Source organism: Ptychodera flava, chromosome 20, assembly GCF_041260155.1.
Source record: "Ptychodera flava strain L36383 chromosome 20, AS_Pfla_20210202, whole genome shotgun sequence".
Lineage (NCBI taxonomy): Eukaryota > Metazoa > Hemichordata > Enteropneusta > Ptychoderidae > Ptychodera > Ptychodera flava.
Genome location: NC_091947.1, coordinates 37,801,146 through 37,825,918, shown reverse-complemented (window position 1 = coordinate 37,825,918; position 24,773 = coordinate 37,801,146). Strand labels below are relative to the sequence as shown.

Sequence of the window (24,773 nt, the reverse complement as noted above, 5' to 3'; positions counted from 1 at the left end):
AAACATCTGGTGATACACCATCCAGACCTGAGGTTTTACCACACTTAAGTTTCTTGATACAATGGTCTACTTCATCAATTACAATTGGCAAATTCAAGTCATCTACATCGATATTCAAAAAATTGTCCTCATTTTCCTCAAAAATCCCTAATTTCTTCGTGAAACGGAACAAAATCCTCGTTTTCAAAACCTGGAGTATTTAACAATGTTGAGAAGTATCCAAACCAATCATCATATTGTATGTTCTGGGACACTGGAGCTGATTTTCCTTTAACAAGAGACCAAAATTCTCTTGAGTTCACATTCTTGGCTGTTGTTTGTAAGGCTGTTTGTTTGTTGAGCTGCAGTTAGGACCCTGGTAGCCAGTCCTGTATCATCGATGGCTGCTAGATCTACGTGGAGATAGGGTTGACCTTTCAAAATTCTGCCTTCTCGACATATACACCTACGTACTTTTTTGACTTTCCAAACATGTAAACTACATGTATCAGTGTGATAGAAACGACACAACCACTTAACTTAACCACGTATCCGCGGTTTGAAACAGTCCCGACATTTACGTCCCTCGGACTGGACGGTGACTGTCGCTCTACAAACCCTCGCCCCGTCCGGCTCATTCATTGACTCGGAAAATTCAATTTTTTGAAATATACATATTGTAGAATCAGTAGACAGTTGTTACTATCAGTATTTTTCTTCATAGTAGTAACTTCCGTTTCGATCACCCTTTTACTATTCGTTCTTTCATGGGGAGTTTATATGTTGAACTCGCCTTGGCTGCTGAGAGGTAACCTGGGGATCTTCAGTGTATTGACTACACGAGACGTTTAGAGTTCGTTGGTACTACATAGACTTTATTTCTCTGTAGACAAGCTTGACAGTTGCCATCGCCCAAGATACGCTTCTCCCATAGTCTAAATGTCCCGGGTCCGCTGTGTTCCTCTCTCTCTATTCCAATCTAATCTTACTTGTATTGTTTTAGAATGGGATTTTAAACGTTATCTTTAAGGCGTGGCTTTGATCATACGATAGACATGAATTAAAGATAAAATGATACATCCAATCATAAACATCAATACAGGTCTTGATCTTAAATTGACAGGTTTCCATTAATATGCAAACGTAATTGACTTGTTGTTTTAATTGACCATTTTACTGGTATCAATGACCGCTAGGTTCATTAACCTTTGTCTGAGATAAAGTATCTCCGTAACACAGTCCCCTGTAAATCAAATAGGTGTGTACATACAGGTTCAGTAAGGTTGTACTTTCACTCGGCCGCTAGTTGACAGGTTCACAATCAATGTGATTGTGAGTGCACTGAACAGCTAGGACGTGTGTGTTGTCATGCTGAATTGTGGCCCACAGTTAGTGGTTTTCGAATTGTGGCCCACAAGTTAGTGGTTTTCAATGTTAAAACTCATTGAAGTGCAAATATGTGCATAAAACTAGCCGTTAAAGGATGACCGGTCGATGAAAATACAAAAACTTTCCATGCAATATGCATTATTCACACCGACACGGCTTCATCATCTGTCCCCGTACTCAAGGAAGATGACACGCGTATTTTATTCAACATATTCGGTCATCTATACAGAAATGAAGTAGCGCACGATCTCGTTCAAATGTTATTCTAGCCAAGCCTTTTTGAATGAGCTTACTGTTCTGACTGAGAATTTAAAATAAGTTCGAACTAAATTTAACTTATTCCAACTTAAAATCGACCGTACATCGGTAGATCCTGTACGTACGCTTGGCTGACGGATATACACAAGATGGATCTGAGCGCGGAGGGGGGGTGGGGTGGCCCTATATACCGGAAGGAAGGAAGTAAACCAGTTCAAGTGACCTGAAAATGTACTTTCAGACGCTTAAAAGACGCTGCGACGCTTGATCTCGACCAACATGCCACGATTTTCGTTGCTCGATAATCCGGTCCTACTATACATTCTCTCCAAAACAAAACGAAAACTGCCAGGATTTTCTTTTTGGGAAAAGTGTTGGGTCACATCGTACCGGGAAATTCCTGAAATATTACTGCATGTGAAATGGCAAACTATCAGCTAAAATCGGTAGAAGAACACATATAAATAAAGTTTGAAAAAATAACACGAGTCAATCTCTCCCGTCGTAACAAAGGGCGACAGGTTTGCAGCGCGGTGCAAAAGCTATTAATTATAAGAAAATACAACATTTTATGTTGTCAAGAGTTAGATGTGTTCATCTTGAGGTAGGAAAACTACAACCGACGTCCCGTTTGCACAGATCACGGTCCCTCCACAAATTTGTGGAGGGACCGTGCACAGATGTCGGCGCTGACATGAACTTGACAATCATTTTTCACAAAGAACATGCATAAATTGCCGCGCGAGACGGGAAGTAGACAACGTAAGTCAAGAACAAGTGAATGTCCAACGCGATCGCGCGCGACGACAGCACACTGGTCTCGATCTGATAGACATTTTTACACAAGTTCTGACATCTTCATCTTGACTGTGTACTCTGGTAACCAAATTGTAACTGTTGAGACAACAGTATACAGTTAATCTACTAGCTAAACGTTCGAAAATTGGATTTTCACAAGTTCTGACATCTTCATCTTGACTGTGTACTCTGGTAACCAAATTGTAACTGTTGAGACAACAGTATACAGTTAATCTACTAGCTAAACGTTCGAAAATTGGATTTTCACAAGTTCTGACATCTTCATCTTGACTGTGTACTCTGGTAACCAGATTGTAACTGTTGAGACAACAGTATACAGTTAATCTACTAGCTAAACGTTCGAAAATTGGATTTAAACCAGGTTTAGCAAAGATGTGGTTGCGGTTTTAAATGTTGCCGTCTCCGGTATAGAAATAAATACATGCGTGCACCACGGTGTTTGGGTCAAGTAGGGGTAACTCTATTACTACTGGTCAAAAGTCTATATTCCACTGAGTGCCGTGACCACCCCCAAAAATGCAAGCAAGTGGCGAGATTACAGAGTTGTGGCTGCCGGGGGTGGCCACTGGCACTACCACTATGTTTCTAATGTTTCTAAGTTCATCTCCATTGCCATGGAGGTAGGAAGAGATGATATTGCCGAAAAGGCTATTGACAAAGGTTGAGACGACCCAAACTAGCCAAAATTAGCCAAACCAGCATAAACCACCAAAAACGACCCATATCATCAAGTAAACGACCTAAAACAAACATTCTAGGTATTCAGGGATACAATAAAACTCCACCTTCTGGAGAAACCGTCGACAGAATTGCGGGCAGCCATGTTGTTGGTACTATCAATTACCAAGTTGTGGGGGCTCATTTCGATGACACAACTGAAAACGAAAATAACTTCAGCATCGTAACTGGGCTCACCGAAGGAGGGCGCTTTTTCAAAGCAGTTCTATCTTGCCATTTAATGCCATGTCTGCTGTGGGTAATATGTGTAATTGAAAAATGGATCCACTTTGAGTACATCCAGCCAAGTGAATGAAGAATTTTTTTTATTGTTTCATGTATTTTGAAGCACAAGTCTACTACATGTGTTATTCAGTCACCATGATAATTCAAACACCTCTATCAGGTGGATGCAGCTGTATTATTGATGATGACTTGTTTGTGAAAAAAATTAAAGCTTCAAACTTTTGAAATTAAAACCTTTATGCAGTTGAAAGTCCTGCGTGATGTTGATAATGCCACGTGCTTAGAGTCCGAGTCTACATTCATTATCTGTCAGCCTGCCTATGTATGTATGTATGTATGTATGTATGTATGTATGTATGTATGTATGGACATGCATGTTTCCTGTAATATGCCCTTGTATCAATATGGCCATGTGAGGGCGCTGTTTTTTTAAAGCGACCACCCACTTAATCTGTTATTTGCTAGATCTTCAACTTTCCATGGTAACCTGCATGCACGCATATATATGTTTGTGTGCATGCATGCATGCATGCACATATATGCAGGTATGTGTATGTACATGTATGGAACCAGGGCCACGGCACATGTTATCTTAATATTTGGTTTGTAGAATTTATTCAAATAAATTAATGTTGGTATCAAAAAAAATGTGAATGAGCTGTAAAAATGTAATAAACTAAAAAACTTTGATCTCATTCCTTGGTAAGCCACTAAACACGACAACGGGGAAATTCCCTGTGCTACACTTTACGTTGTAAAAGCAGTAACAATCTTGCACAGCGCCCTCTATTGAAGAAACAAACCGAACCCCTTAACTCGTTGATGGCATGTATAGGAATTTGCAATGATCGAAAATGCCGGCTGGTTTTCGCCGTTTTTGGGGCGGTTTCTCCAGAAATCTGAGACATATTTCATCCCTGTGCTTATTTTAGGTCGTTTACTTGATGATATTGGTCGTTTATGGTGGTTTATGGTGGTTGGCTAATTTTGGCTAGTTTGGGTCGTCTCAACCTTTGTCAATAGCCTTGCCGAAAACGTCACGGTGATCTTCCATTCCGACATCTTGTGCCCCACTTGCCAAAAACTTTGAAAACGGTTGTTCACTCGAATTTAGGCTATCGTTGGGCAGATCGTCCATGTAGCCGACACGAACACGAAGTGTCTGTTAACGGCTACCAAAAACTATGAAAAATAGTAAAGAATGAGCTACAAAATCACTATCAGTTTCGCTGGGAACATATTCGATGGCTTGTTACACAACTGTTACCAGATTTCAGGTTACACTGTTTAGCACACGATGGATCTTTATTTAATAAAGTAACCTATAGAGATAGCTGATCGATATCGTAAATGAGACAGGTGCCTCTACGGCGGTAAAACTAATAGTGTATCCCCATTGTAAATCCGATCCCCGGAGAGTTGAAAAGTCCGACTTCTGCATGATCACCGAGCCGTGCAGTGTAGCGACAATGATATGATTGCAATTTCGTTTGAAGTTCGTTTACATGTATGTTAACGAAAGGTGAAAAATATCAATGTTTCCCAGTATCGAGTTGTACGGGACGAGATCGTGCTGCTGTTGTACTGCATGAGCTTTGATCGAAATGCGTTGGCCGTTTTTTGATTTTGAATGTCGAAAATTGCATATGTAACCTCTCCTAAAGCCTTGTGAAATGCGATTTGTTTGCATTTTTTCACGATTTTACTTTCTAACAAAAATAAGTTCACGTAAAATGTACTGATAGATGCGTAGGGAAGTTTTATTACTCACAAAATTTGAACTGTATGTACAAGTTTGAACAATTAAATAATGAACGGTTGCCGCCCTTATAAAATTGCCGCTGCATGGACGTGCATCTATGTGTCATAACCTTCCAAGAAACAAACATGATGTAATTTACTGATATGAGTAACACTGGATTCCCTTGTAGATGATTTCCTTGATGTTCTGGTTGTAAGCTTTATTCTCTCCCTTACATGGCTAGTTTGTGAAAATGTCGGGAAATCAAAGACGATGTAAAAACTGCTCAATTCACTTGCTCATTCCGACACAAACAACAGTGTTACTAGTTTATCAACATATCATGTAGTGAGTAGAATTCAAAGAATATCCAAATGTCGAAACATTAAAATGAACACAATATGAGAAGATTCCTTTCACAAAAAGATCAACTTCAAGTGATACTTTTGAAGATTTGAAACCGAGTACGTACACCCTACTTCACACCTCGTCAGTCTTACGTCATCGACAAGTCACCCACCGCGTCGGCAGGCTTGACGTCATGGACGTAGACTTGTCAATCATCTCGGAAGTCGCTAACATGTATGATCTGTCGGGTTCAAACGTTTCTGAGAACATGAACAGAAATTCTCAGTATCGACAAAGAAATCGTCAGAAAAGAAGTTGAAAATCGTGATGCTAACGTATACATAATTTTGTATCCACTTGTGCCATTCCATGTTGCAGGGTTGCGTCGCCAGCCCTGCCACTCACTCTGCTGTGCATTGTTGGACTCGGGGAAATAGTCACCGTCGACTAGCAGCAACGTCTAACCAGGGAGGTCTTCCTACCTCTATGGTCTAACCATGGGGATAGTAACATAATTTTAGTCAGAACTTGACTTTGAGCTTTACACTACTTGATCACTTCCCGACCTCCTTATACGAGAAAGAAAATCATCTAATTTTTACTACTTCACATATCTTTTGTGTCGGATCCACTGTCCACAGAATGTATTTATGTCGTGATTGTACCGGAAATAAATTCGATCTTACGTTACTCATAACCAGTCGTCCTGACAGTCCTGACATACGTCGAAGATTTTAAAATACATTAGGAAAATACTGAAAAGTTTTCTAATATTATGAAAAATAGTGTTGCAAAGTGTTGGCAATGGCATGATGGTGGGAGGCAACCGACAGCTATAAAGTTACAAGTAAATACAAATATATTTCGACACTGATATGTCCTACGATCTGGCTGGCAGCTTTATCAATCTGTGGCAAAGTGCCACGGATTTATATCGCGTTAGTTTCGTAAATGTCGCAGCTACAAAACTAAACTTACAACATTCCATAGCAGAATGGGAGCGCAGTTTGATAGCGCAGAATGGGAGCGCAGTTTGATAGCGCAGAATAGGAGCGCAGATTGATAGCGCAAATTGAAATGCGCTAGCGCAGTTTAGGGCGCAGACTGCCGATTTCAGACCTCTCACATACCTGGAGCTTAAGTCAGGTGACACTGTTGTCCCGTTTTCGACAGTTTTTTTGGTAGAAGCTATTGAGTTCGCTACGAGCGGCGGTCACAAATTGTCGTCTGATACCGCGTCAGTGATACTGTCAACATACTGCCGTCAGGTCAAAGTAACTGAAATTTTGACTAAAGTCCTGATTTGGCATTGAATTTTGAACGTGGGGGAGAATAATGATTTTGAAAATGTTCTTTCCATTGTTCGCTGCGATTGCATGTAGTTTTAACGAAAACTGCGCAGATGTTTCGAGAAAAAAGTACATTTAATGAACGTAAAAAGTGTACAAGTTTTCGGACAGACAATATTTAGCATGTGTAAATGTAGTAAGTGACTTACCGCGTAAAAACTTGACAGGTAAATAATTCCATACGATGAAATATACTCGCTGTTTTTATTAAATAATGCCTGTGCGATTCTAATACAAACAAAATATGCAATGGAAACAATTATAAGTAATACTCACTGAACAAACTTAGCGAAGTTAGCCACACCGTACTATACAAGCAACACACAGAGACAGCCCGTGTCCGATATCTAAGCGCTATACACGTCGAAATATAGTTGAATCGTCCATGAATTAAACATAACTAATTATCACGAAATATTCTTATATACAGTTTTCTAAACACACCGAAATTAAAAATCGGTGGTTTGAAGTTTCAAATTATCAATACTTAGCTCCTAATCACATTCCAAACACGACGTCCGATTTCTGGGATTGCAGTCCGATTGTTACACCTTCAACATGGGGTCAAAACTTTGGCAACTTTGACCCCGAAATACCACTCTCGTCGTATCAACTGAGTTTGAGGATAACCACAATAAAGTTTCGAAAGGTATGGTAATAAGATTTCGTATTGCTGGTCATTTACGAAACGACTTTGTGCGAAATTCACTGCCCTGTCCGAAAACTGTCACACTGAGTGTAGCGTTAGTGAGGACGACGCGATTGAGTGGACACACAATCTTACTGAAGTTGATGACTTTGAATTTAGTGGAGATTCGGGAATAAATTATGATTTCAATGATAAATCAGCGAAAGATATTTTATAGTTTTATTTTACCCCGGAGCATCTGACAAAAATACCAGCTGAGATCAACCACTATGCTGATCAATGTCGTCATATAGACAGGATCATCGTGTCAGTTAGTAGGAAAAACTGCGTATTTGCATGATCATCGTGCAAATAAGTGGAAAATGCTTCTTATAGACACGGTCATTATGTCAATAAGTCAGAAAAACTGCATATTTGCACGATCATTGTGCAAATAAGGGAAAAATCCTTCTTATAGACAAGATCATCGTGTCAATAAGTAAGAAAAACCATCCATTTCAAAACCATTTCAAAAAAATCATTAAATGAGTCAATTAGTAATTAATTGACAGGATGTTGCCAAACATTTTTGCATCCTATCATAATTAACACTGACAGATTACCATATTTCATAAAATTTGATGCAGTGCTTCTGGACATTCACCCTAAAACAAAAATACCATCAAGGACAGTGTGCTCACATTCGGTTTGAATTGGTCCGTTCGAGAAATATTTAAACCAGGAAAAACAAGAAAGTCAAAAGCAAATAAGGTCTCCAACTTAGGTAACTGGAGGTCATCTTTAGGAACATGCATATCAACTTCTATAGCAATGAGACAAGCAGATCCTAAATACATATCTAAGCAAATGTCAACAACAAAAAAATTGACAGAGAAGGTTTGATAACAAGAAAGGGTGGGACTGGGTTAAAAAATGTACAAGGGATCTGGTGAAAAAGTAATGCTACCTCATCAATCTTCTAGACCCTACCCCCTCCTGAATATCAAATGTTCCATCCCTTGGTGGAAATGTGTTTACAACCTTGGGGAGATTTTAATTAATGCGATGAGTGTTATCATTCTAAGGTAAACAGCACTTAAGTTAGTCACAGATAGTGAAATGCCTTCTACTGTTGGCGGTGATTACAACATCTGGAATTATCCTGGATCCAAATTTGTCATCAGTTCTTGTATGTCTTACATAGAAAAGTTGCAAAAATTGGTCCACAATGAAAAAAATCACCTAAGCTTTGTTTTCTGGATCAAAATTTCCTACAAATTGATACCAAATATAACAAAATTATGTTCACAGCCTTCAAAACTGTCTCACAACATATCCTGGGTTGGTGTAGGTCATTTAAGGTCACAAACTGAGAAAATTACCTAAAATATACAAATTTGGGGGTTTCCCAACACTTTGAGCAGAAAATTTGTCTAATAACATCCCTCGGGACTTTATACCAAATTACAAAGCTATCAAACAAGTAATTTTGAGAACAAGTTTTCTTGACCAAAAATGACAATATTGTCTTAAAAATACAAATTTGTGTATTTCAGGATAATTTCCACATATCTAACTATTGTCATCTCTGTACGTCTGTGTACCAAATATAAAAGCTGTCTGTCAAGGGGTTTTTAAAAGAAAATACTGTTTAAGATTTTTTGACCAAAAATGACAAAATTGCTCCAAAATAGTAATTTTCCCAATTTTGTCATAATTTCAACAAATTAGAAGAGTAACACCCTCGCAAAGATCAAACCCAAATTTGAGAGCCTTTGGGCTGGCGGTTTCAGAGAAGAATTTTTACTGAAAATGAGAAAAATCACCAAAAAATTCAGCAAAAATACAAAATTAAGGATATCTTCACAATATTTGTAAAACTGTATAAGGTTCACCTAAGGTACTTGCACACAAATTTTCAGAGCAATCATATCACTCTAATTAAAAGAGTTCATTATACATATGTGATTACAAATTAATTACCATGACACTGACAAATGTCTTTATTCAATGTTAAAGCAATGTGACCTTAACATCTGTACCAAGTTTCATGAAATTTGATGCAGTATTTCTTGACGTATCAGCCTAATTACGAAAATTCAATGATTGACATGATTCTACTACATGTCGTTAAACAAATCGATGTGCGTATGTATGACGTAGTTCAATGTCCTTGCACCAACTTTGAATGATATTTGTGGAAATATGTCTGAGTTATGGCCCTGTACATGAAAAAAAATGTAACTAAATGGCCACCAGGCAGCCGAAAGACCTTACTCACGTTTTCTCGCGAGAGTAGTGGCACTATCCAATATGCTCGCCTTTTGTTAAGCATGTGTAAGGTTCGAGATCTTGTTGTGGTCTTACTGTTTAGGGTATCGACCGTGTCGCATGTGTCGAAATAAACTGGGTTTTTCGACACCTCAACATTGCACTTTTATATGATATCAAATATTTTCAGCTACTGGACAACAGTATCGAAATTAGAATTGTTTGGTCAGATATGCAAGGTGGTGAAATCTCCGATATAGGGTATATATCCACCGTTTTAGACAAGTGTAGTATCGTATAATTTAAGTTTGTGTCAAACTATGGAAGTCGGGCTTGGCTAGACCACGGGGCCAGATCTGTAAGGTAGTGACCTCCCCGATATACATCGGATATTTACCCGCGATTTGACAGGTATAGTATGGTCTAGTATCAAAGTTAGAGGTGGATTGAGGAAGTCGGGCTTGGAAGATCTGTGAGGTGGCAAAATCTCCGACATAAATATCGAACATTTGTCCCAGAATCCGATAAACATGGTGGGGGCCGTGTAACGCCCATAACACACAGTACGGTACGAGGGCTAGTCATTCTAGTGACGATATTAGAGTCCCAATCGCCTATAAATATCGAGTAAACATCAGATTCTGTGATTTCACAGATTCGGTGTGTCGAGACGCAAGGCAAGTCATTCTAGAATTGTCTAGTATCGATTATTATAGAGAGTCCAAAATTGCCGATATATATCAGCCTGAGGTAAAATAATAGCCAATTTCACAATCCCAGCATGCCGCGATAGAAGGCAAGTCATTCTTGTAAATTCTAATTTCGATATAAGACCTGATATATAGATTGTGATGTATGGCAGAAATATGTTGGACGTCAAACTTTGATACTAGAAAGTAAATGTCCTATATTTAAACATTGTGCAAAGTCGCGTCTTCAATGTGATTTGACCTTGATGGCCGTTTGCCTAGATTACGCTAACATTTTAAATTTGTGATTTGTCTTTTAACATTGGTTTCAACACTTCAGTATTATTTCTTTTCATCAGTTGCCCTATTGTTTTGTATTACATTCCTTGAATTTGACGACTCACTCAAAGAGGAGAAGCGCTAGCCAGAATCGATTTTGAAAGAATCAACTGTTGTATTGACTCCATTTGTGTGTGGTCCAGTGTCTGTGGTGCCAAAACTTACCTATCCCTGATCGGAGTTCTGGACGTGTAACTTTTCCGTGTTGGGACATATTTCAACTTGAAGCCTACGCTTGCGCTCTTTTTCTCATTGTTAGAAATATTTGTTATAAAAGGCTGCTCTAGGAAATAAAAATGTTTTATGTATTTGTGCTTAACCTTTCACTGATTTCATGTTTTTTAGCCCAAACTTTTGGCTTTAATAGTCATCTTTATTTGCTTTCCTTTAAAAGAATCAAAAGGCACAAATAACAGTTTGATGTTAGGATGTTGAAGTAGTGTATTTTTATTTTTTCAATCGCATGTTCTTGGCCCCTATAGTGAGCGCGGGTAAAAAATCTGCTCTATATTTGGATTCGACATGAGGATCGGACCAGTTGATTTCCTTCAGGGCCAGTGATTTTTTAAAGTTGCTGGCCCGCTTGGCCAGTAGAGATTTTGAGTGAGTTTCACACACTGGCCTATATATGACAAATGTTGATGTCCTTGTACCAACTTACAATAAAATCAGTTGACATGTGCCTGAGTTATGGCTCCGCACATGAAAAAATCATAACGAAATGGCCGCCACACAGCCAAATTGAATGGTATCATGAAACAACTTGCAGTTAAATTGGTTGAGATGTGCCTGAGTTATGGCTCCGTACAAGAAAAATCGTAACAAAATGGCCGCCATGTAGCCATATTGAATCGTATTTTGGAACAGATTGATGTGCATATATGTATGACAAAGGTTGATGTCCTTGTACCAACTTACAATAAAATTGGTTGAGATGTGTCTGAGTTGTGGCTCAGTACATGAAAAACTTGTTACAAAATGGCTGCATGGTGGCCATACTGGATCGTATCACAAAAGAAATCGATGTGCATGTGTACAAAGTTTGAATGAAAGCGCTCCAGGCATCTCTGAGATATCTGCGTGAACGGACGGACGCACACACGCACATGACCAAACCTATAAGTCCCCCCAGACGGTGTCTATGGGGACTAATACACTGAGGGACCTACCGGTACAGCAAGCCAATGAGTTAGACCTATGCAGACCTGAGACATAAAGAACAGATGATTCAATATTAAACAGCCAACCAATCACTGTTTATAGTATTCCAATGCCAATCTGATGAAACAGTAGAATTTCCCCAAAACACAGATGTGACTATCATTTACAACGGTAACAGTCATAAAACTTATTAAAAGTTCAAAATAATAGTTTCCTCTAATAAGCCTGTTCAGTGACGTGACAAATGTTCAGAACACACTGGATTACAGTTGTATGATATTTATTTTTCAGTATTTTGAGTATGATCAAATAAAATAATAAAGAAATAAATAGCCCTAGGCTTTCTATAGTAAATATACTATAACTTGTGAAAAGTTTAATATTCCAATACATTTAGCCAAGATTGAGTAATGACTTATCAAAGTTTGAAAATGGGCCTCAAATCCACACACTGCCCCACTGCATAAGCATGGCCGCCATTTTGCTAATGTGTCACACTACCGTCCAAGGGATGATGGTCAAACATAAAACTGCCAACATGTCTCCCAAGGTTGATGTGGAATATTCCTTTATGAAAGTCACACAGTTGGAGGGGACAGTATGTGAGCTTGAAAATGAGGGGTCACAATTACACTTGGCCGAAAAATGTGGAAATGGCATCAAAAATGAAAATTTAAAAAATGAAATTTTACCAAAATTAACCTTTCGATCCAGTATTTTGGCCTCTAAATATAATAACCAACTATCATTTGTTCATTTAAAACAAAGTTTTAGATATTTTAGTGAACGCAAAAGTTGAAACCACCCTGTTTAGAATAAATTTATACCAAAATATCATGGTTCCATGGCAACGTTTTTGTGGTTATGCAAAGTATACATAACTTTGTACAATTTGTCTTACTTAGTACAACATTTGTTGAAGCTTTGATGCAAATCGGTCATGAAGTGGCAAAATTACAAACATTTAACCAATTTTCTTTGTCTAAATTGGTGCCATTGTCTTTCCTATATAACAAAGGTTAATAATGACAAAGACCCTTCCAAATTAATGCTGAAAATTTAATTCTTCAAAAATCTGTATCTTCAAAATGCCATTGGATAATGCAATTTTCATCAAATAAAGTGCATTTTTCCTCTTTTTAAGAGTTCTACCTTGATACAACATTTTAGATGCTGTGAAAAACATGATTAATTTTCACCTGAACAGGCTACTCTGATATTAATTTTCAACACATGATGTAAACCTAACCTCACAATCAATAATACCTTCAAATTATTTGTTGAACATACTAGTTAGTTCAACGGATTTTCTGGGGTTAAGATGTTCATAAATGTTTAGTTGGACAAGTGACGAAGTTATTAATTACAAAATTAAAATGGCAACAATTTCTATCGAAGATTACCATATGATCTCTTTTAGAGAGTTGGTAAGGCTAGAAACTATTCTGCAGGATGAAATCAGTTTAACTGAATGACATAATTGCATCTGATATGATGTGAACGCACTCTTCAAGTTGTTCTTCTGTCATAGTCAGAGGTGGAGCAAACCGAATGATGTCTTCATGAGTAGGTTTGCATAACAGACCATTGTCACGGAGGCGCAGACACACTTTCCATGCATTGACATCTGTAGATAAACAGATGATTCAATATTAAACAGAGGTTCATTGTGCACGTGTTGTGAATTTTCTTAAGGTAGCGGTAAAGGCTATTTTTGAACCAATCCTTTTCTCAGAGTTAATGTCAAGTTTCAAGTGTTAGAATCAAGATATTTAGTTCAAATTTTCAGGATAACTCCCTTACTTAATACTTTCTCCAAAGAATATAAACATAGGGCCAAAGTCCCTGAAGCTACTATAGACATGGATACAAAATTAAGTATTTCCTGACTGTATGAAATTATCTCACTTAGGTCATCCTAGGGACTTGTAAACCAAATATTAAAGCTGTCTGACCAGCGGTTTTGAAAGAACAAGCAACTCAACAGTTGACAGAGCTCTGCTGTGTTATGTAGAGAAGAACCTTTTGTGACACATGTACTGATGAAGAAGGTGGATATCTTTGATTAACATTGTAAGTGAGTTCTGTTGAATAAGTTGAGACTGTACATACTCAGAGAAAGCATACTGAAGAGACAAATGTTTGAAACTTAAGAAGTTCAAGGTCATCAAAAGCATTATAAGGAATCATGTAACACTTTCATTGCACTGTTTACACAGATTGCATAATTGCTATAAATAGCACATGAGGAATCTTACAGCCCAGCTTTACCATAAAAACCCTATCACTTTGACCACTCTTTTAATTGACCACTCTATTTTTTTCCTCAAAAAGTAATTTTATTTTATCCTTACCAAGTCAACCATAAATGGAAATTAGAACTTTCTCTATCTCTATCTCTATTGACTATTTTGAGCAATATCTTTTAGATAACATACAGGGCACAATAAATGACGGTTCAGAATATGTCAAAGTTGGGATTCAGGAAAGTTGCCTTTACATGTTTTAATCCTCTACGATGGTAAGCATTTCACTATGAACTGTCAAAAAAAGTTGAACTTTCTGATAATTCTACAATGAAATTATTTGGCTTGATGATTTCCTAATTAATTCAATTATTTAAAATCATATTAATTATTTTTTTCTGGGTGAATTGATAGGGTTTACACAGTACAAGAATTACATACAATGTAAGTCAAATTTTGACCAAAAATGACAAAAAAATTCCTTAAAAATACAGATTTGCATATTTCATCACAACTTAAACAAATCTAAGTTGGGTTACCCCTAGGGACCTGTATACCAAATAACAAAGCTGTCTGACCAGCGGTTATGAAGAAGAAGATTTTTTACCAAAAACACCTTTTTTGGCATTAATTTGCCTATTTTCAACAACATCAAAAAATTAAAAAAAGTAGTTTCTCAAAATCATATTTTTCATCTACACAACAAATATCAAATTAGTAAGTACAGCGGTTCTCAAGATATTTGAGTGGACGGACGCCTCACAAACGGACATACATACATACATACATACATACATACATACAGACAGACGACGGACGCCGGACGGATACCCATCCCAATAGCTTCTATAGACTATAGTCTATAGTAGCTAAAAAGTGTATATTTGCAGCCATGGTTTTGAAATATGACACCAGTAAATATTAAAATTTAATTTTTCAAATTGTTTTACATATTTGAATTTAATAATAATTGGATAGTACTTAATACTACCAAATTAGTTATAAATATATTGACACAATTAATTGTAAGATATGTACGGCAGGATTTGTAAATAAAATTTGTTTTTATGATTTTACATGGGTTTACATATCAAAAAATTATTAAAAAATTCTTTCAAATTTCAAATTGTGATTTTTCAAAAAGTACTTCAGATACAGGAAAATTGTGCCATAGTCATCTTGTCTGTAACCTTGTTAATAGGCTGTAAAAATTCCATGTCCATATCTCATTTCAAAGGTTGGATTAAATTGGCATAAAATTATGTAGAAACATAGGGCCAAAGTCCCTGAAGCTACTATAGACATGGATACAAAATTAAGTATCAGTATTTTCATCCTATTAACCAAGCACATTTTAACTTTCAAATTAACATTGTAAGTAAGTTCTGTTGAATAAGTTGAGACTGTACATACTCAGAGAAAGCACACTGAAGAGACAACTGTTTGAAACTTAAGAAGTTCAAGGTCATCAAAAGCATTATAAGGAATCATGTAACTTTCATTGCACTGTTTACACAGATTGCATAATTGCTATAAATAGCACATGAGGAATCTTACAGCCTAGCTTTACCATAAAAACCCTATCACTTTGACCACTCTTTAATTGACCACTCTATTTTTTTCCTCAAAAAGTAATTTTATTTTATCCTTACCAAGTCAACCATGAATGGAAATTAGAACTTTCTCTATCTCTATCTCTATTGACTATTTTGAGCAATTTCTTTTAGATATTAAACATACAGGACACAATATATGACAGTTCAGAATATGTCAAAGTTGGGATTCAGGAAAGTTGCCTTTACATGTTTTAATCCTCCAAGATGGTAAGCATTTCACTATGAACTGTCAAAAAAAGTTGAACTTTCTGATAATTCTACAATAAAATTATTTTGGCTTTGATGATTTCCTAATTAATTCAATTATTTAAAATCATATTAATTATTTTTTTCTGGGTGAATTGATAGGGTTTATACAGTACAAGAATTACATACAATGTAAGTCAAATTTTGACCAAAAATGACAAAAAAATTACTTAAATTACAGATTTGCATATTTCATCACCACTTGAACAAATCTAAGTTGGGTTACCCCTAGGGACCTGTATACCAATAACAAAGCTGTCTGACCAGTGGTTATGAAGAAGAAGATTTTTTACCAAAAACGCCTTTTTGGCATTAATTTGCCTATTTTCAATAATATCAAAAAATTAAAAAAATAGTTTCTCAAAATCATATTTTTCATCTACACAACAAATATCAAATCAGTAAGTACTGTGGTTCTCAAGATATTTGAGTGGACGGACGCCTCACAAACGGACATACATACATACATACATACATACATACATACATACAGACTGACGCCGGACGCCGGACGGATACCCATCCCAATAGCTTCTATAGACTATAGTCTATAGTAGCTAAAAACTGTTATTCTGTCAAAAATGTTGAAAACAAGCCATATTTGCACCCCTCTTTTGAAGTCACAGAGCAGTCTTTTTGGTTAATCTCATTTTTGACACCTCTTTGACACTCAAAAAATCTAAAAATGCATTTACAATAGCAGTCACACATTCTGAATGCAAGCACTGCCTTGCCAAACTTTCCTGAAAAACAGCAAAAAATGACTTTCCCTTTTCAAACATTTTTTTAAAAGCTAGGGGACCTCTACAATAGTTAATACACTAAGGACTCCCAAACTTCCTCTTATTTGGTCAGTTTTTCAGAAGTTTCAACAGGCTATAACTCTGCAATGCCTTTGACCCCAAATGTCTAGTTTTTTTTATTCCACAGAGAATGTTGACTACTTTTATATTTTAATAGTTTTATTGAAGTTTATAACTGACGCTCTAGCCTTTACCGCCACCTTAAAGCTATTGCTATATACCTGTCATTTACCAAAAAAGACACTGGTTATCATATATTATAATACTGTAATTTACCTATTCCAGAACTCTTCTATGTTTTGCATGGCGGTGAGAATTAATCTAGAAATTTTGTATAATTATTCATATGATTACATCATTTTGGAATTTTCTAGAAAGGGTGTTTTAGCTGCAAATACAGGATGAATAGGCAACTAAGCTAACTGGATCCTTGGTATTTCATTCTGCTGAACTGAATCAATCTGGATTGCATTTAAATTGAGTCATTAGCCAAAGAGAAAGTGATGGTCTTGCCAAGTGTGTGTCTTGACTTGAAGTGTTTCATTGAAGTGTACCTCTTTCTAATTCAGAACTTAATCGCCTAATCTCAATTATTAGTCTAAGATTTGAGAAATTTGTTTTAAAAGAAAACTGCTGACTTCATCCATATTTCTTTCGTAACACGACAGTGATGTTCTGTACCTTGAGTTTCCTTGATGACAATCGCATTGAGCATTCCTTTCCCTCTGACTGTTGTCACAATACTTTTGTCAAGTTTTCCAAGTTCATCACGCAAAATATGTCCAAGTTTCTCTGCATTTTCAGCCAATTTCTCCTCTTCCAACACTTCTAATGCAGCTATAGCAACCTTGCATGCAAGTGGGTTGCCGCCATATGTAGAACCATGTTCTCCTGGTCGAATGGTAAGCATGATCTCATCATCACATAAAACAGCTGAAATCTGAAGGATATATAATTATAATTACTACATTAGAAAGCCAGTTGCTGTAATCTACAGAGATAAATATATATATAGTAGCCTTGGTAAATAACTGATGAACACCTAGGAGATTTTGATGATGTTATTTCTTCGCTGTATATTAATTGTTATAAACAAATGAGTGAAAAGTAAGCAAACCACACCCACCAAAATCTAATCAGTGCTTGCCATTTGCAAACTGAATCTATGTACCAGATTTGACTCTGATCTGAATAGCCCTATTTGAGATCTGGCCAACAGACAGACTGACATACAGACAGAAACACAGTCACACAGAGACAGACATAGCTACGACATTAGCCCACATGTTTGAACACACGAGCTGAAAGGGGTCAGCAATTACCATATCTATCAAAGTTAACAATACAAATTCGCATATTTCTGCACACTTTGAACAAATATGAAAAAGGTCATCCATAGGGACCTATGTACCAAATATCAAAGCTATCTAACCTGTACTTTTGAAGAAGATATTTAAAGATTTTTTGACCAAAATTGACAAAAATTCCCTTAAAAATACAAATACCCAAATTTCACCACGATTTGAACAAATCTATCTGGAGTCACCCTAAGTAAACTGCATATCAAATTTCAAAGCAATCAGACGTGCGGTTTCAGAGAAGATTTTTTTACAAAAAACAGCAAAAAATGCCACCCAAAAACAAATATGCAAATTTCACCATGATTTGAACAAAGTTCTGTGAGGTCACCCAAAATGAACTGCATGTCAAATTTCAAAGCAATCAGAATTGCGGTTTCAGAGCAATTGTTGACGGACGACAGACGGACGGATAATGACAGAAAATCAGCATATTTGATAAGCATAGCTGAAAGCGGAGCTAAAAAAAAAAGGTAACTGGCTAAACATACACTATGCTGTCTGGTTGTTTCATTATCAGTAGTCCAGCAAGAGACTTCCATAGGACAATCATTGGATGATCTCAGCAACTAAGCAGCAACACTTCATAAGTCATTACCCACACTGTATATGGATGGTGTATCATCATGTCATATAATTGAGGAATAAATAGAGGGCAGAACTTACAGGATAAAGGCCTCCAGATAAAGCCTTTCCAAGTATGACAATGTCAGGTCGCACACTTTCATGATCCACACACAACCGTTTTCCTGTCCTACTCAGACCAGTCTGAACTTCATCAGCAATGAATAAAACCTGCAATAAACAAATATTTATTGACAATACAAAAAATGGATGAAAAGTTAAACTCTTTACTCATAACCATTACTTTCACGCAAACTGTTTTACATCTCAACTCAATCTGGTAGATATTGAGTAGATTTTGAAGAAGTACCTGTGATTTCTTTGCAACATTTCTTTGTTTGTTTACTGATATGTACTTTGAGGAAAAAACCAGAACTCATAGTTTAGTGAAATCATTAGTCAATGAATAGTGTTGCAATAATGAAAGTACTTGCAAAATGCAAAATCAACACTGCTGGCCATGTCATTACTTACAGGTATGATATTTTATCAATACTTTAGTGCCAATTTTATTAGGTAGACAGGAAATAAATACCATGAGCTACAAGGTAATCCCCTTGTACTTTATTTCTGTTGTGTCATTTGTAATATTATGCATTATAGCCAAAACAAGGGCTATGTGCCTGAGAGTGGGTGACCATTTGCCTGACATCAAGAGAGCAAATAGTCACCTGCTTTGAGGGTACATAGTCCATTGTGTGGGCTATAATATTTTAAATACATGCCTGTCTTACAGTTTTCACTCCTGGACCAAATATTTGGTTTGCGCTGAGGTCGAAGCCAATTCTGATTAAGTATTAGGTAGCCTGGTCCGGAGACCGTCCCACTCACAGCCTCGAACCTGGCCAATTTTGCGGTGTGAACTTGAGCGTGGCAGAAGTTGAAATGGATGATATATAGCTTTGATCGCACTGATATGCGCATGGATAATGACGTGGAAAGGGTGACGCAAGTTGGTTAGATAACGGTAAATGAGGGCAGTTGGTAGAATAGGTTACGTCTCAAGTGCATCCAGCAAGTGGTAGGACTAGGCGACGCATGGTGACCCATACATGTCAAGGTCTAAACCCTTTTCCCCGTGTCCCTCCAGACGTTAACAATAATTATAGCAAAGCAATAATCACTGATTAAATGGAAATGAAAATCATATTTCCACGATATAAATGAAAAGCAAGCTGTTAAATAAGTAGTCTAAGAATGATTTTCATCAATGAATGGTGTGTTGTTGATATATTTGAATAGTTGTTGTGCATTTTATTGATATCTTTGTGCATAATTTTGAAAAAACTTCATTTTCTATGTAAACATGTAATTTGATCAGTATTTGACTGAAAATGAATTGGAACTCTTTCAACATGACAGTCGTCATATTAAAAGAGTTTCCATTCACTTTCAGTTTAATACGGACTATGCAGCCTGCTACGTCATCAACAAGTTCCCATTGAATCCTATGGGGTGCATGATGTTTGATATATAAAGCATGTAATAATGAATAATCTAGGCATAATAGTATATTGTGTATAAAAATCAATAGTCTTGCATAGTCCACATGAACATTATGAGGAGCATTCATCAATTCCTTTAGTCAGGCTTCAGACTCTAACGCAAAGTAGGTGTATCTATAAACAGTCATTGAATATTCAAAACACTCTCTCACTGCACCATAATGGCTGTGCCTTTGGAATAAGTCAATCTTGTGACTGTGAGACCTCTCAAATTGACCTTTGTAGAATACTGCATACCTACAGCTTATCGTAACATTGCTTGGATAGTCGTTCCGAGGCGGGCGGCCGCAGGTCGCCGTTTACTTGGAAAAAATAGAAAGGTCAGACACCGATTTCAGACAAGCAGCCTGAAAGAAACAAAAGAAACAATCTGGCGTCCAAATAAATGATCCCCGACTATCACAAATACCTTCAAATGTTTATTGCTCCAGTATGGCCGGCCTAGAAACGTTACATGTGCCGAAATTTGGCAATATTCACTTCCTGGGGATTCCGCACACTTGCCCTGTATCCGCCATACTGACTTAATTGGACTTCGCATTGAATTGTGGGTAAGGTAGTTCGAATTCAGTATGGCGGATACAGGGCAAGTGTGCGGAATCCCCAGGAAGTGAATATTGCCAAATTTCGGCACATGTAACGTTTCTAGGCCGGCCATACTGGAGCAATAAACATTTGAAGGTATTTGTGATAGTCGGGGATCATTTATTTGACGCCAGATTGTTTCTTTTGTTTCTTTCTGGCTGCTTGTCTGAAATCGGTGTCTGACCTTTCTATTTTTTCCAAGTAAACGGCGACCTGCGGCCGCCCGCCTCGGAACGACTATCCAAGCAATGTTACGATAACCTGTGCTGCATACATACAGCTTGCGATGCCAATTGTGAATGTACAGGGCCTGCTCTGATAACTAAATAACAAGTAAAGCAAATAACAGGAATTGTGCCGTTGCTAACAATTCTAAAATCACATCGTCAATTAATGTCATTTGATATATGCTTGTTGTTACTATGTCTATCGAGCCTTGACAACATAAACAGCACATGTCGATCTTCTGCCGATAACTTGAAGGTTGATCTTAAGCTTTTGCCAAATGTTTGCTGGCTATATCTCACTCTGCTGTCAAAAATATATGAAAATATATGTGTTGGGGTGTGTACTCATGCATAATTTATCGTTGATGCTGTCATGTTTGAATATCATAAAATAGGACAGGTTGCTCTCTTTGCGTTGTGTCTGAGTAACCAGTTGATCAAGAGATAAGGTTTCCCAATGTCACCAGTACCTTATTGTTGATACACAGTTTTGTTGGCCTCTTTAGGGCAAATCTAACTTTGTACTTGCAGTTCTTTCAAAAGTCTGAGTAAGTGAATGGAATTTGGACCTTACTTTGACCTATATTGAAATACATTACAATGAGCATATTTCCTCTGAAATTGGTTTGATATTTAACACTAGACAAACAACACAAAGCATTTGATATCACAAGTGGAATGCAGTTCATACAAAAGAACAATATCTGATCATCAACATTATGGGCACTAAGAGTTGTATCTGATCATCAACATTATGGGCACTAAGAGTTGTATTTATTAAATGATAAACTCATCTGAAAATGTATTAGAATAGCCCTTCAAGACCAAGAATACCATCAAATCTTGTACACAAACTATTATCTCTACAGAAAAGGTATGGACCAAACATCTCTCTGCTCTTGTAATAACTATGACAAAACGCTTGACCATTTATTTAACCCTTTGAACCCGGCTGGACATAAATGTCCGATGATCTCATAGAGTACCAGGGGGTCAGGGTGCAAAGGGTTATTTAACTGACATGTAATTCTCTGACATCTTCCAGGACAAGTTTTGTAATATTTACAAAGAGGAGACCAAGCCTTTGCTATGTACTTTTCAGGGACACAAGTGCTACAGTAATTTATAACCATCTCATACTTATAGAAAAACATTTTATTTGTGCAATGAAAATGATCAAAAAGAAATCATCACTGGCCCTGTATTTGTTACAAGTTAAACAAAACTACCATTTTGAGTATGAAATTGCTCTGCAAAAGACAAGCAGAGAAATGTTGTAAATGGATTAAAATATTACCAACATCAAATGATAATTGGGATCTGGACTGTTTCACCTTTCTTACAAGCATTGCAACCTTTCATTAGTGTTATCAATAAAACAAATACAAATATAAAATCACTGGTGGACCAGGATCCTTAGTGACCAAAAGTTTCAAAAAGTTCCCTTGTGCTCTCTCATTTTTTGCTCACGTGTTGACACACGTGGGCATATGTCGCAGCGATGTCTGTCTGTCTGTGTGTCTGTCTGTCTGTGTGTCTGTCTGTCTGTCTGTGTGCTCAATATCTCAACAACGGCTCATCAGATCAGAATCAAATCTGGTACATAGATTCAGTTTGCAAATGGCAAGAACTGATTAGTTTTTGGTGGGTGTGGCTTGCTTACTTTTTGCTCATTTGCATAATTAATGATTTTAGAAAAAACGGCTATACATTGAGACCGACTGCACACAATTTGATGAGATTTGCTACAAATGTTGATCACATCAAGATATATCAGCTGTGTAAGTTATTAAGGGGTGACGTGAAAGATAATGACTAATTTGCATATTTAATGAAATTTACTAATTAGGCATATATATCTGAATTTACTCGATGAAAATTGACGAAACTTGGTATGCATATTGAGGATACTATGATTTAACATTACTGAAAGTCAATAAGCATTTTTACTTCATCCAAATCCTAATTTCCATATTTAATGACCTTTTGAAATTAAGGATATATATTTGAATTTACATGACCAAAATTGATGAAACTTGCTATGTACATTAAAGATACTATGATAGAACATTATTAAATGTCATTAAGCATTTTTACTTCAGCCAATTCCTAATTTGCATATTTTATGAACTTTCCTAATTAGGGGTATTTATCTGAATTGACAAGACCACAGTTGACGAAACTGGCTATGTACATTAAAGATACTATGATAGAACATTATTGAAAGTCATTAAGCATTTGAACATTAGCCAATTCCTTATTTGCATACCGTATTTAATGAACTTTTATAATCAGGGCTATTTATCTGTATTGACGAGACCAAAGTTGACGAAACTTGTTTTGTACATAAAGATACTATGATACGACGTTACTGAAAGTCATTAAGCATTTTTACTTCATCCAGCTCCTAATTTGCATATTTAATGAATTTTTGAAATTAGGGATATATATTTGAATTTACATGACCAAAACTGATGACACTTGCTATGTACATTAAAGATACTATTATGTAGGCTAACATTATTGAAAGGCATTAAGCATTTTTGCTTCAGCCAATTCCTAATTTGTGTATTTAATGAACTTTCCTAATTAGGGATATATACTTGGATTTATTTGATCAAAGTTGGTATAACATGCTATGTATATTGATGATTATACCAGGTTATACCAATATTGATAGTCATTTCACACTTAAGTTTTCATGTCAGCTAATTTATAGTTTGCATATCTAATGAGCTTTCAAAGTTTGGAATATATAGTTTGAAGGACTTGACCAAAGGCATGCAATTACACTTGCTATATAAAGTGGTGATACAATGACAGCAGTCAAAGAAATTAACTATTTCTGTTTCAGCTATTTGCGTATTTGAATACTTAATGACCTATAAAGTTAATCTGTGGTGAATATTGTTCATTATGTTGATCATAATACTTTCAATGAAGTTGCAAACATGTGGCAAAGGTTCAAATTTACACATAACTTCTATATATAATGAAACACGTGAGCATTTACAGTTCATATCTGGTTACATGAGTGTATTTATATGTGTATGCTTCATCTTTGCAAAAACAGCATTGTGATGTAAATAAATTAGACTTTGGAAGGTTTTACTTTTTGGATGAAAATGTACAAAAAATCACTTGTGTTATTGTATTTTCACCCAAAAATAATGTATACTCAGAAACCTTGACAATGTGTCAAACTTTACAGTCAGGATGTTTTAGATGACAACTGTGCGTTTAAAATATTCAATGCCTGAAAGTAACAGTCAAGATTTTTCCAAATAAGACATACCGGTACAATGCATTTCCTGTGAGAAATCCAAATTTAACAACAAACATTTAGGAACCACGATAAAAAAATTCCACACCTGAACATCAAATATGACTCATTAGATGTAATTTTGATGACTTTTCTTGTGTTTGGCCGCTTAAGATGGAAATGCATACAAAATCAAAGTTGGACAATTCCTCAATTCTAAAATAGTTTCTTTGATTTTTTTATTCAATCTATCATCCGACATGCAAATGCTAAATTATATGGTGAATACCCATAACCCATTACCCAATGAAGCAATGAGGAGTAAAGTGCCTTGCTCAAGGGTACAAACTGGTGCTTGAGTCTCAAA

At 36.5% G+C, this 24,773-nt stretch overlaps 1 protein-coding gene across 2 annotated transcripts in view; it reads right to left on the bottom strand.

The window, feature by feature from the left end:
* Positions 1–12,197: 12,197 nt before the first annotated feature.
* LOC139120872 (ornithine aminotransferase, mitochondrial-like) overlaps positions 12,198–24,773 on the bottom strand; it is a 40,357-nt gene continuing 27,781 nt past the window's right edge. For both annotated transcript variants that reach the window (XM_070685495.1, XM_070685496.1), the window contains exons 6-8: positions 18,870–18,998; positions 17,527–17,785; positions 12,198–13,561 (exon numbers count right to left, since the gene is read on the bottom strand). In XM_070685495.1, the coding sequence (XP_070541596.1) occupies positions 13,398–13,561; positions 17,527–17,785; positions 18,870–18,998 (552 nt within the window). In that variant the 3' untranslated portion in view covers positions 12,198–13,397. The remainder of the gene's footprint in view (positions 13,562–17,526; positions 17,786–18,869; positions 18,999–24,773) is intronic.